This window comes from Mastigoproctus giganteus, chromosome 1 (genome assembly GCF_048544385.1).
Source record: "Mastigoproctus giganteus isolate SK-2022 chromosome 1, ASM4854438v1, whole genome shotgun sequence".
Lineage (NCBI taxonomy): Eukaryota > Metazoa > Arthropoda > Arachnida > Uropygi > Thelyphonidae > Mastigoproctus > Mastigoproctus giganteus.
In genome coordinates, this window is record NC_143575.1 from 1,273,136 (window position 1) to 1,288,066 (window position 14,931).

General features: G+C 39.1%; 1 protein-coding gene across 2 annotated transcripts in view; it reads left to right on the forward strand.

Moving 5' to 3' along the window:
- Window positions 1-14,931, forward strand: part of LOC150090485 (murinoglobulin-1-like) — a 257,749-nt gene that overhangs the window by 102,424 nt on the left and 140,394 nt on the right. For both annotated transcript variants that reach the window (XM_090371163.1, XM_090371172.1), the window contains exons 13-15: window positions 2,642-2,839; window positions 9,793-10,125; window positions 12,508-12,657. In XM_090371163.1, the coding sequence (XP_090227289.1) occupies window positions 2,642-2,839; window positions 9,793-10,125; window positions 12,508-12,657 (681 nt within the window). The remainder of the gene's footprint in view (window positions 1-2,641; window positions 2,840-9,792; window positions 10,126-12,507; window positions 12,658-14,931) is intronic.

Consider the following 14,931-nt stretch of genomic DNA (forward strand, 5'->3'; position numbering starts at 1 on the left):
TGGTGGGACATGGGCATGCCTCACTCACCATCTGGGGTCGCTTTCTCTATAGACCCAGCCTCTGTCTTACCTCCCCAATCTTCAGTCTCCCCACCCCTCTCTCTAACTTTGCGACCGTGTCTAATGAAACCAAAATTATTCCAAACTCACACTCAAAAACTTAAGTCAACCATGCAACAAAACCCTATTGCATTAGGCCTGTCCCATTTCAGCGTAAATTATAGTAACATTTTTTTTTTTTTTACCTGCCAGAGTAAATATAGTTATACTGGGCGTACCTAGTCTGCCTCCACCGGACCAAGTGTGGGCAACGGTGGGCTCCATTAGGGGGCCCAACAGCTAAAAGGCGAGACGAACAACAGTACAAACACATTACACAACACAATATCCATTAAATCTTTGGCCTTTACAGTGTACTGTATCACAAGACAATTATACTACGCGGACTAGTCTGCGCGGGTAGCACAGTGGTATCGTCACCGTCCTCCCCACACCGGGTGGAAAAGGCCTGGGTTCGAATCCCGTCGATGACGCGAGGAACTTTAACGGGCTTTTTTCACTCCGTGGCTGAGTTAGTTGGTCTCAGGCGTAGATAGCAAGGTTTTCTCCCCAGTAACTGGGGTTTTTTCGTCCAGCAAAACAGGCAAATCAACCATAGAACATACGCAATTTACAGACACAAATACGGGTTAATGTATTTAATTACGGGCAACCCTAAAATAATAATAATATACTACACGGAGATGGGGGGAAACCCCTGACGCCGTTTGACCCGAAAACATTTTACACTTTAGGATGTAGAGCTTCTGGAACGAGCACAGAAAGAGCAATGAGATTGGTGAATGGAACAAAGGCTTAAGTTCTGCAAATTGCAGTGTCTGAAGACTAGGCACCTGCGAGGTGAGCTGATTGAGGTATATAAGGCCTTGAATGGTTTGAGCTTGCTCAAAACTGATGGGATTCTTGCTCTTGCTCAGATTACAAACCCACGGGGGCATAAACTGAAATTGAAGGTAAATTGTTGTAGAATAGATGTGCGGAAATTTGCTGGAACAAACTTCTATCTGTTATTGTGGAAGTTGACAGCTTAAATGAATTCAAGTTAGAAGACAAACTTTTGGAGTGAATGGATGGGTGAAATGGGAAGATTTTTTTGCTGATGCTGTATAAGCTTGCTTTCTTGCATCATATGGCTTGACTAATGCTAAAAGATTGCTGCATTCTGGTGTACAATGTATGTATTCATAAGTATTCACTGGAAGGCCTAATGCTGATAGATTTTCATTCTTATGGAGATTCATTGGAACCATGCTCTACTGGTTGGCACGCTAATCGGGATGGTCATTACGTGTTCCATATGCTACATTTGTCTGACTTCCTGTCTAAGGTTTATATACAATGTCCTACCATTAATAACCGGATATCCCTCCATGGATAGGGTAACAGGTCCCATGCATACATGCAACACATCGCAAAACCTGTTATAAATATGCACACTGGCCTTCGAACAGACAATTGCAAAAGTGGGTATGCAAGATTACACGTTCAACAGAATTACCTCAACAGTTCAACTGAATTTATCACCTCAACAAATGCTAGAGGACGATTAACATGGTGTAAGGAGCGCAAATCCTGGACTGTACAGTAATGGAAAACAGTCCTTTGGACAGAAGAGTCGAGGTTCGCACGCTACCAGTCTGATGGCCGTTCCTGGGTTTGGCGAATGCCAGGGAAATAGTTCTTTCCTTCCTGATTGTATCCTCCCAACAATGAAGCTTGGTGGAGGCAGTGTCGTGGTACGGAGCTCCTTCCATGGTTTTGCTTGGGCCCATTAGTCATTATGGACAAAACCATGAATGCTGTGCACTACCAGGACAGCCTGGATAATTATGCACTTCTAACATTATGGCAATACTTCGGGGACGGCCCATACCTGTAGAGCCATACCTAGCAATACCTGTAGCGCCATGCTAACTGCTCCGGTCGTAACAGAGTGGTTTGAGGACAGGAGTGTAGAAAAGGTGGATTGGCAAGCCCAGAGTCCTGATCTGAACCATATCGAGCATCTTTGGGATGAATTGGATCGTTGGGTACGTGCTCGTTGAGATCGTCCAAAAAACAAGGCTGAATTTGTGGCTGCATTAAAGGCTGAGTGGAGGAACACATCACTTGACATTTATAAAAATATTAATGTCCGGATATTAATGGTAGGGCATTGTATATATATATTATGTCTGTAAATTGCATATGTGCTGTGGTCAACTTAACTTTTTTGTGGACAAAACACCTTACTTTCCGGTACAAAAAACATGCAACCCTCTTCTGAGACCAACTAACTCAGCCACATTGTGTAAAATGTCCATACAAATTCCTCATGTCACTGACGGGATTCAAACCCGGGATTTTCCACCCATTGTGGAGAGAACGGTGCTTATATGCACTGTTCTGTCAGCGATGGCACTGACTAGGCAGCGTATAAACTGCGATTATCATGATGTGGTAAGTGTTTTAGGGTTTAAATGCCATCTTTTAATTATTAATAAATAAATAACTTTATTATTGCGGTGGGAGCGATAATATATAATATTCAGCATTTCTTTCTTCTTGACAACGTTTTATTCTTTGGATATATATTTTGTAGGCAGACATCCCTCCTCCGGAAGGATACTCCGGCACATTCAGAGAGAGAGCCCAAATGACACTAACACCGTGGTACTCCCCGAGCAGAAGTTATCTTCAGATGCGCGAAGTGGAGGATGTCATACCATGTGAACAACCTAAGGAGTTGGAGGTTATGTTCACGGGTGAAATTGGATTCAGTTATCTTCTCCATTATGAGGTAGGAACTAAATATAACGACTTCATATCAGTATTATTGTAGAGAAATATTTAACAGAGAGAGAGAGAACACGATATCTGTATTTCTATATTTTTCTTATGCCAGCCCAGCCTACTAGTATTTACATGTACTACTTATACAAGTCTGACCAGCATTCCACTGTCTACAGTAGGGTTACCTTACACACCATTCTCCCAAGCTTACTAAGTCTATTTAAGTCATCTAATCCAATTCAATTCATTTCCTCCAAACACTACTCTACACAATGTTTTTTATTGTATGTGTGTGTGTGTCATTATTTCGAGTCAACGTCGCTTATTTTATTGTAGGTAACAGTGGCTGTCTTTTAACTGATTTGATTTTATTCAACTCTTAGCACCATACTACAATTCAATTACGGCTGATACAAGTAGTCAAGTTTCTTGAAATCACTACAGAAATTGTCGCTATGACTTTGAATTCATGCTACAATGTGTCGCCTTCTTATTACAAGTATGTACCAGATGTTAACAAACTGTTTTGACAAAAGCTTAATCGTAACCATCAATTAAACTATTCATGTGACAGTTGTTGATTACTCAGCAATAAGCCTCATACAGATGATCCTACTTCCGGCGCCATTGGTTCCTATTCAGCACGTGATCTCTCATCAGGCGTCTGCTTTTTTTTTTTTTTTTTTTGTTTGTTCTTTTAGGCAAACAACAAAACACCATACCTTGCTGTATACCCAGCTAACTTCTCTTCTGTTCAAAACCTGTCCAGATGAAACATGAACTTTCTTCTGATTCGGCACTGCATACCCCTTCCATGCTCCAGCCTCCATACCCCTTTCATGTTCTATCTTATCATAAATATAATACTTGTTCATCAATTAATCAGCTCTGTAAGTTAGTTGCCTCTGAATGTAATAGAGCTCCACGCGACTCCTGTTATCGATCCGACTCGCCTTCTTGATACTGATTCATATATGCTAAAGCGCTCATTGCTGAACTTCAAGATAACATAACTGCATTGAGATCAGGTAATATGGCTGAGTTCTGGTTCTGACATGGAAAAATTGACAACTCTGCAATAACTCATCTATTCAGTTCAGAGAAAATTATAGCTTACGTCAAAAAGGAAAGAACTAAAAACATGACCTCTCGGGCAAGAAAAATTATCTCTACGTTAGGCGAATACAATTTCAAGCCCTTCAGTAATGCTTATCCAGCTTCACCATTAAATACAAAGGGGAAAACCATCCAGAATCATCAATCTACTGATAATTTTCTGGACTAAACACAGATCCCACTCCGTATCCTCCCAGTACCATAATTTCTTCTACTGATCCTTTAATCAGACTTCCGTCATCAGTTGTAAATATTACGCACAAGCTACAGCAAATCCATCTTCTCATCTCACCGAATCTCAAATGAAAGCTCCATTACCCAGAAGGAATCCTACTTCATTCACAACCTATCTAATCCTGATGAAGATTTGACTTCGGACAATACAATGGCAATCAAGAACCTTACCAGGACTAATGCCATCACGAATGATCAGTCCATAGACAAGGAACTGCTCCATTCTGCGCCTATTACTATTTGTCCTTCGACATCGTCACGAAGCAAGGCCCTTTGCCCACCAATGCAAATTTTAAAGAACTGAAGGAGGGTAATCAGTAAAGTTGTTCTTCATCTCTCCAAAGATAGACACTTCAAAAGAGCCTTTTCTCAAGAGCAAGTATAACATCACCATTGTCCCAAACACGCAATGAATACCACAATTCTGCCCGCAAAACACTACCAACGATAGCATATAAAATCGAGCACGGCTGAAAGGTTGAAGCAGACATTACTTCACTCCTCCATTGTCACTTTCTCACGTTCCAAGCTTCAAAAATTGACTCGTCGGAAATTAATTTCTGCAGCTGGTCTCCTGGGAAATTAGTGAAGATTTTCAAGTACCACCGACTAAATTAATCCGGAGTCCCAAACGATACGTCTTAGCAAGAAATTGTTAACTCGGTCATTCAATCTTCAAATGACTAACAAGTTGTAAGTTATTGTAGGATTTTAGGGGCATTAGCAACTTAGGTCATATTGCTTCTGTTCTGTGGTCGATTTGCTTTTTGCTGGACGAAACCCCCTGTGTCATGGAGAAAAATCCATGTTACCCTTAGCTGAGATCAACTAACGCAGCCATGTTGTTAAAAAAAAGACCCAAAAAATTGCTCGCGTCATTGATGGGATTCAAACTCAGGTCTTTTTCCACCCGGTGTGGCGAGGACGGTGATTATACCAAAAGTACTATTAACGATGGCCATGTTGAAAGCCTTGTGAATCAACACGGCCGTGAAGAGACTATGTAAAGGCTCATGAGGTAGAAGTTTCCTCATCGTCATCTGTACTTCTTAAAAGGAGAAACTGTTTTTACACAGATTGTTGTTTGTTATTTGGTTTTTAGGAGCATTAGCAACTAAGGCCATATTGCTCCGGGGATATACGGTGGTCATTCCCTGACCTTTCCGCATCGTCCGTATTTGGTGGTCATGGGCTCGAACCCCGGTCTAATCAAGAAGCGTGCTACGCACTACTGCTCCTGCCCACCTGGCTACGGAAGCGCCTTTTACACAGATGGGATACATTTAAATATAATGGATTCAAGAATATTTGCTGAGGTTTTCGAGGAAGTGTTAGATGGGTCAGAAAACTGAAAGCTTGCGGGGGGATATACAAGGATTAATAGATTAACTAGAGCTGCAATCGGAGGCGAAAATGAATCTTGCACTGGTTCTAATAGAAGATGCACCAGCCTGGAGCAAAGTGTCTGGAATTTAAAGCTCTGCAGTGGGTCATCATGAAACAATTAAATACATTGGCTGTGTTAGGGTCACTAAAAGTAACAGGTACATCTATATTTGCATGTACACTAATGCGAAGTGCATAGAAAATAAATTTGAGGTACTGATTAAGACATCAAATGCATCAGCCGACATGGATGGCTAGTGCAATTCAGTCAGTTTGGTGTGACATAAGCACTAGGTAAACTAAAATGAGAGTATAATGTAAGGGTGTCTATAAGATTCTGTGGAAAAAAATTCCATTCTTTCACCAGCGCAGCTTTTAGTTCACCAAGTGATCGAGGAGATGGTTATCGGTGTGCATTGCGATACCCAAGGGCGTCCTACACATGTTCGATCGGATTTAAGCCGACTGATCGTGCTTGCAACACCAGTTGTTGGATATCTCAGCTTCAAGATATTCCTCCGCCACTTGACCTCTGTGTGCTGTGGCGGGGTCGGGCATGAAAAGAAAATCTGGGCCAATCTCATCCCTAAAAAGCCGGACATAGGGTTCTAGTATCTGTTCTCGGTACTTCTGCGCAGTTATGTAATCCTATAAAAAACATGAAGTGTGGTAGATGACTTCATCAACCGGTGAAATACCACCACTTTGCTTATTGGAGGCTTTAAGTGGTGAAACCCATGTTTAGTCTCTAGAGCAAAGTTTCCGGCATCCCCTCCCCCCCATACTTCTCCTTCAACCCATGCACGGTACTAAGTACTATATGTTTTGATACCTTTCGTGTTTGGGGTTTTCATAAAAAAAAAAAAACATGAAGAGGGGTGTGGCCGTTGGTCCTTATTCTGTCCGACACGAGAACACCGCTACACTGGTCCAAAGAGAGTAACCGGCCTGGTGAAATCGGCATAAGGGCGTCCATATGAGGAAAGACTTAGAATATGTGGGTTGCAGACCTTGGAGGAGACTTGATTGAGGTGTTTAAGGCTCTGAGAGGTAAAATGAATGAGGACGAAATTTTCACGGTTATAAATAATTCTTGAACTAGGGGCCATAAATTCAAATTACAGGGGGAGATGTTTAGACTGGATTGCAGGAAGTTTTATTTCAGCTAGAGAGTTATAAAGTATTGGAATAATTTACCTATATTAATGGTAGAGGCTGACAGTTCTTGGAAATTCAAAGGTCAGCTGGATAGTTACCTACAGGAGGATGGAAACGATAGATTGTCTATTTCCTTTTGTTTTATTAATTTTATTCTAAATTTTTTTTTTTTTTTTTTTTTTTTTTGGCTGGTGCAGCGTAAGTCATGGCCTTCCTTGCGCCATGTAGCTATTAATAATACTAACTGCATGCACAAATAGCATGCAAGGTACCCAACTCCGCCGTGTTCTAATTGCTTAGAACACTGCGGAGTACCAACTGAAACACTGAAAAAAAAAAAATTGAAAAATATAAGATCGAAAATAAAATTTCTTGTCAAGACATAAGAAAACAAGTTAAATGAAGTATGCCAAAATGCACACATGCGTCTGCTATCCACAGTCGCAGTCAGTAGCATGAAGACAGAAATAATCTCTGTAGAGATGCCGATCGCAGACTGTGCTGGATCCGTACCCATGATCCAGCATCTATCTAAATCTCATTTACACCACTCTAAATTTCATCCCAAAGCCTTCCTCATTGTCAAATAGCAGAGAAATCGAAAAACCGGGTGAAACAACCACACTTATCAAGAATGGATGCGGATGATACAACCAGTTAAAAATAACTGCTTGAAATACATGCTGGTGATGATGTGGAAGATGGCAATGACTCAGGATGCCTCACTTTTCCCAGAAAAGGAAATCAAAACTTGATCGCTATAAACAATCCAGTTATAAAAAAGCAGATTCAACTTCCTCTTAAATAAAACCAAATAACGGAACACATCTTACAAAGAAACTGCAGAGGTGGTCGCATAAAATTTATGATATCTATGAGCTAATTGACCGCTACTATCCTGTTAACATATGCTTACAAAGTACAAATTTAGAACCTCATGCTCCCCTTCAATCAAAAATTATACCCTTTTCAAACAAAAAGATCTAATACTAATAGTGCTCATGGAGGAGTAGCCCTATTCTTGGACTCAAGAATTCCTCCAGAAGCATTCCATTGCAAACCTCATTAGAAGCATTGTCATACTTATAGTAATTGGTACTACTTTGATATTGGTCTTAATTTGTCTTCCGCCAAATAATCCACTTTGTTTACTAGACGACTTTAAAGCAGATCATGCATTATCGGATTCCTCAATCTCAGATGTGGAAAGAAAGCTTATCGAAATTCTGATCAACAAACAGAATTTAACGTTATTGAATACTGGCTCTCCATATAGGTCTGTTGCAGAGGTTGATTCATGTAGAGGTCTGTTGCAGTTTGATCCTGTAGGAAAATATACATTTCCCTACAGGATCAAACTCTGCCGTAGGGAGATATACATTTCCTTATAGCAGGAGTCGGCAACCTTTTTTGAGTGAAGAGCAATTTTTGATATAATTAAAAAAATAAATAAATAAAATAAAAAATAATCCGAAGAACCGCACTTCAGCTCAAGCTGAGATGGGGAGGGAAGTTTTTTAAGAAACGGAATAGAGTGGGAAGGTGTTCCATTGAAAAATATATTTTTTGAAATATTATTTGTTAATACAGAAAAAAACGTAACAAACATCCAATTAGGTACGAGTCAAATGTGACTTTTGCTGCTGAACTTCTTGAGCATGTCTCAAGATCAGGCGAGTATGCCGTAATTTTCATCTTTAAACAAACTGAGAGACGCGCATTGTTTTCAGACGGTTTCTTGATTTATTTTTAATATAGTTCATGGTCGAAAATATTTGCTCGCGGAAATACGTCGCTTGTCGTACATGTGGGTTAAAAGTTAAAGAGCCGCAATCACATGTTCAGAGAACCGCAGGTTTCCGACCCCTGCCCTACAGGATCAACCTCAACAACAGACCACTCCATTTGCTCTCTAGTCCTCTTTCTACGTATAGATAGGGGAACTCCTAATCGCTTTAAAAAATCTAGTTATAAAAAGCAGACAGAATCATCTTCCTCTTAAAAAACCAAATAATGGAGCACATCATACAATGGAGCTGTAGAAGTGGGTGCAAAAAAATCAGTGATATCTATGAGCTAACTAATTCTCTCCTATAATCCTGTTACTTTATGCTTACAAGACACGAATATTATTTTAGTATGTTTAACCAAGATGCTCGAGGTCTTTTCTCTAGTAATTCTTGATGAACCTCTCAACAGCGATCTTTACCCGCTAATAAGTAAAATAACCTCCTAGTTCTTATAAATAGAAAATCCAATAAGATGGATATTTTCAAAGACTGGAAAAAAAATATACAGCTCGCATAAAATAAAAAAAAAACAAGGGGCGAAGGTAAAGAAAGCCTGCACGAGAAGCATGCAAAAGTTCGATAAAATTTACCGGTAAAAGTACTTTGCCGTAACGGCATTTGATTTGTTGCTCGCTCGGTAAACAGACGGTGGGTGTTATCGCTCAGGAGTAGAAATTGAATCCCATGGGAGATTGAAACTCTCCCGAAATGGAGGAGTAACCTGACCTTTTTTTCTTTAGAATCACTGGTGGACAAATTGTTTATTAAGAAAAAAAAAAGGCAAAGGAAGCCCACAAGAGAAGCACGGCAAACTTCGAAAAAGTTTACCGGTGAAATTATGTTACGAACATTTTTTACGACGCCAGAACTTCCAATGTGACTTTGTTCGTGATTCAATTAGTTATTTCAATTAGTGATTCTAAAGATTCAATTAGTGATTTTACTTATTAGCGGGTAAATACACATCATGTTTGAGGCGAGGGTAGCATGGTTTTTTCTCCCGGAAAGTCAGGTTTTTCGTCTAGCAAACAGAAAATCGACTAGGAGAAATAGGGCCTTAGTCACTGATGCTCCTAAAACCCTATTACAACAACAAAGAATACATTATTAAATGTGTTATTTATTATCGTAAATTTTAGCCGTATCGAAGTGATAGTTATACGTTATATAGTAATAGTGTATGTTATCGAAGTGATAATTATAAAATGTTAACGACTTCTTTATAAAGATAACTCACATCAAATTTATTAATTTTTTTCATTAATATCTTGAGTAGGTGGTGGTTCGAGGCGCAATCATGAACCAGGGAGATTTGAAGTTTACTTTTGAAGAGAAGGACGACATAACTGGGTACAAAGATGAAACTTACTTGGAAGACAATCTCTATGACCACAACGGGTCAAACACCACGGAAACAGAAGCAGGGAAGAGCTTTAACAAGAAAAATTTAAAATCCGGACATTCAAAAATTGGAAGGCAATCATTAACTATTCTAGTCACTCAGCAAATGGCACCAAAGTTCACACTAGTCGTTTACTATGTGAAGGAAAACGGAGAAGTCGTATCGGACAACAAAGAAATTAATGTTGAGAAATGTCTTCAGAACAAGGTAATAAACTTGAACTTTCATAGCTATCATTAACCATGAAACAGAAATTATTGTGTAATTAGTAATCTTTGAGTTAGCCTTGCACCCTAGTACAATGTTGCAGGGTACACATGGCTAGCAGGACACAGAGTCACCATAGTCCCCTTGCATATCCTCTTGATAGCATTTGTCACTGGAACAATGTGCAATAGCCCTTCGAAAATGAAATTAAAATCCTCACTTTTAATAGCGACAGCCATACGAGTATACAACGCAATACGAGTTTTAAGATTTATGTAATAACCTTCATAAATCGTAATCTATGGTTGTCCAATGGCCTGTGGAAAATAATTTTAGTATCAACACAAATAAATCTAAAATAATAACTTATAGAGATCCTATTAAGAGCGATGACTTTTCCGAATTTATAAACAATCAAATTATTAATAGAGTTACTATATTATTGATTTGGGCACAACTTTCGTTTGTAAGACATGTAAATACGAAAAGGCTATTAAAAGGTGGTTTATAAAGCATTTTTCGACCCTTCTTTATAGCTCTACACTTAACGAGTCGCTTTTTCATAGCCTTAATCATGCCCGTTTTGGAATCTGGATCTCCTGTGTGGAACTCGATTTCAGGTACTGTCTCTGACAAAATCGAAAAAAATTCGGATTAGAGTTATACGAGTAAAATATCTGCCAATTTATGGAGTGCCACTATCATAATCACTTTTATTACTCTTACATGAATAAATACAAAATGAATTTCATGAATATGAGAAGACAGGAAGCTAGTATAAAATTTATTTATAAAGTTCTTAATAGCCATTGTATTTTAAATACGCTATTGCCAAAAATATTTGCTTCCAAATTCCTACCAGAACTCTCAGATACACTGGGCTTTTTTTTTAATTCGATACCGCACAAACCATGGTAAATTTTGCCCTTTGAATTACTTGCTCCACGTATTGAACAAATTTAACCTCAGTCCTTTTATTAACTTTACTAATTTTATCAAACAGCTTCACAAGGGCGTTCCTAGGGTATGTGGCGCCCCCTTTAAAATTTTCATCATATAAGTTTTAGGTTTTCAAGTTCCCCTTGAACACTGACGCCCGGGTGCAGTTCACCCCTATCACCATTGGGACGGCCCGCCCCTGCTAAGCTTCAATCAAGAAACTTGGTCTGAGTTTGCTGAGGAGGGTTCCTAGTTGAGACTAACTCTTTTTTTTATTCTAGTTTTATTTTAACGGCTATTATTTATAAATATTATTCATTATCTTATTTATTTGCTTAAATAACGTATGTTGGTTTATACAGATATTGAATTTTCACATTATCCATTATGTAAACCACCTCTATTTTATGGCCTCTTTTAAAGGGATCTACATCTGTGCAATGTGCATAATTCAAATAAACTCGTTGAGTTGGGAATTTTTCGGCATATCAGCGGAATTCTTGTGAACTTCATAAATTATAATCGTATAGGCAAAAGTAAACAGATTTTTAGTCTCCCATAATATCAGAAAAATTTCGTACTGTAAACAACAAGGCAGTCGAATTTGAAACTGAAACTCAAATAACAGACACATTGATAATGTTACTAGGTGCTGTGCCACACTGGTTACTCAAAACTGAATATCTGGTTCACTAGTTCACAACTGATTCATGTTAGAGAACAACACTATTCATTCCTGCTCCGGATGTTGTTATGAATGCTTTGTACTGTTTAAAGCCCTTTTCACGTGATATTTTTATGACATAAATTTGAACATTAAATTTTTTGTTGTTTTTACATAGTGATGAGCATAATTAAGAGGTTTTAATTCATTTCGTTCGATTAAACTCATATTCAAATTATTAGTTTTGCTAATTACCAATCAGCATAATCAAAAGAATATAATCAATTTATTATGATAAATCATTTGACTCCTTCGATTATACATATAGGCATATTGATTAATCGCTATATATAAATATCAAACATCTGAAGTATGTTTCAGATGGTGGCCCGTTACTCGACAAAAAATAACACATTCACACCAAATATAGTTTTGCTCAGTTACATTTTAATAAAATTTCATCTTACAATTATTATTATTATTTATTTTTTTTTTATTATTTTTTTTTGAATTGACAACTTCCTATGTATGAAAATACTAAATACGAAAGAAGGTCCAAACTGTCTTAAAAAATTTTCACTTCTAATCTTCTACAGTTAAAATCAGTTTTAATCTTCTACAGTATACTGGAATAGGGAATGAAAGAGCTATGTACATCGCATATCAAATTAAACTGATTATTTCATTTATTCTAACCTTCATTGCAACAGGCCACGGTGATAAAAGAAAAATAAACTACCTTCACTTTCTAAATTGCTTTCATGCGTTTTCACTTCTAGGTTTCTCTGAATTTCGATGAGAGCCAAAAACAACCTGGAACTCCAATTTCCCTAATTTTGACGGCAAAAGAGAATTCGGTGTGTGGAGTTGGGGTTGTAGACCGAAGCGTGCAACTTTTGAACGGAGAGAAAAGACTTACGCTAGATCAGGTGAGTGGCATATTTTAAAATCCATTGTTGGAGCTATTACTCTTCTAAATTTGGTGAAAAATTAGTCAACTGCTAAAACGTTTAGGTCTGTTCTTAATACCCCCTATTCGAATAACTAACACGAGCTTTCTTTTTAAAACTTGATCCGCTTAAATAAGCAATTTTTACCAATGATGGTCTGTAGTCGCATGTACCAATATTTTTATTCCGAATGGGTTTTCCTCTTCTATAACAATGCCTGGATAATTCCATCTAATTTACTACATGATGCACGCTTACAATATGTAGTAGCTTGTAGTTAGTAAGGATGAAACAGAGTAAAAAATGTATTAACTTAAAGAGTACCAGGCAAGGAGATGAAACAACATGGATAAAATTTAAGTGTAATATAACTGCACGCCCATTTTATACAGGGTGTCTCAAAAATATTGGTACAAACGTTTAGGGGAGGTAGGTACCATCTAAAGGAATGTGAATCGCATTGGAACCCATAACCGGAAACGTCACGGGACAGTAATTAGTGGCAAACATTTATTTGACATAATATTAACAATAGAGTACGAGATGGATGCATTTCATGATGTTACAACAGATGCTCGAAGGTTCCACCTTGAGACACGATGCATGCGTGATACCGACGCAGCATGGATTGGCGGACACGGTCGAACACACCTGGAGTTTCTTTGACAGTAGCAGCAGCGCAGACGAGTCTCGCCACGAGATCCATTTCCGTCTCCACAGGCGATTCATACACGATAGATTTGAGGGCCCCACTAAAAGAAATCAAGGCTCGATAAATCAGGTGAGCGTGGGGGCCAGACAACGGGTCCACCACGGCCAATCCATCGACGCCCAAAACGCCTGTTCAAATGGTCACGAACACACCTTCCATAATGGGCAGGGGCACCGTCAGTTGAAACCAAATGTTGCGTCTCACATTTGCTGGAACATCGTCAAGTAACCCGGGTAGAACTCGTTCAAGAAAGATCCGATATTTAGCGGAGTTAATGCGGGATGGTAACAGGTATGGGCCGACTAAGCAGGGTTCAGTTACTGCCCACACATTTATTGCGATGTTGTGCCCCATGGGGGCGCACACCATGTGGGCTGTCGTGAGCCCACACATGAGCATTGTGCTGATTGAATAAGCCTTCCCGAGTGAAATAAACCTCATCCGTGAACAAAACATAGGCTGGAAAATTCAAGTCTTGAACACTTTCTTGGAGAAACCACTGCACAAAAGCCACGTGTAGGATGATCTCGGGGGAGCAGTAGCTGGACCCTTTGGAGATGAAAGGAACGTAAGGAATCGTCGTGCCAGACACGCTGTACACTGCAACAAGACACTCCTAAGGCAGAGGCAACGGCACGTGTGCTGGTAGTAGGATTATTCTGGACGGCATTCAACACACTTTCTTCCATGGCGGGAGTTTGCGTCGAACGCGGTCTACCCGCACTACTCCTGTTACCTCTAAATGACCCATAATCGCACAAATTTTGATGCACACGCGCAAACAAACGGTGGTCCGGTACATGTCTGTCTGTCTGGGAACCGTTCTCCATAAATTCGTTAAGAGGCTCGTCCATTGCCCTCTGCTAATCCATACACTAGGTGCATGTCTGCCAGCTCACAGTTCGTATATCGATGCATGCTCTTCGTGCGGCGACTACTACTTGAATGAGTAAACCAGAAATTTTCCCTCTCGCGAACTGATGAACAGCGCCGTGTACCAACTTACGGTGACGTTTCCGGTTATGAGTTCCTATGCGTTTCACATTCCTTTAGATGTTACCTACCTCCCCTTAACGTTTGTACCTATATTTTTGAGACACCCTGTATATTCAAAAATAAAAGGAAATACCATCAGTGAAGAAGTAAAGCATACCTACTCTGAAATGCAACCAGAACAACGAACCTTGGGAGATAGTCCCCAAAAAAATCGGTATAATGGGATAGAATTAAGTGAGGCCAAGAAATACATTCACCACATACAAAATCCAGTGATTTGGGAAAACGAAGTGGCAATCGCAAATTAACCAAAGTTGAGAGTTTACCGTGAAAAACAAAGGAGAATCTTTTAAAACTAGGACAGTGGTTTCTTCATTGTTAAAGGCAGTGGAATCGAGAAAAAACTGGACCAGGACAATTAGGCGATCCCATATGTTGTATCACAGATATCATAGAAAATAGCGATTAATCGCTTAATAAATAAATTTAATTTCTTTCATTATTTTCAAATATCTTCTTCTAAGCTTCATCCCATGTACCTGGGA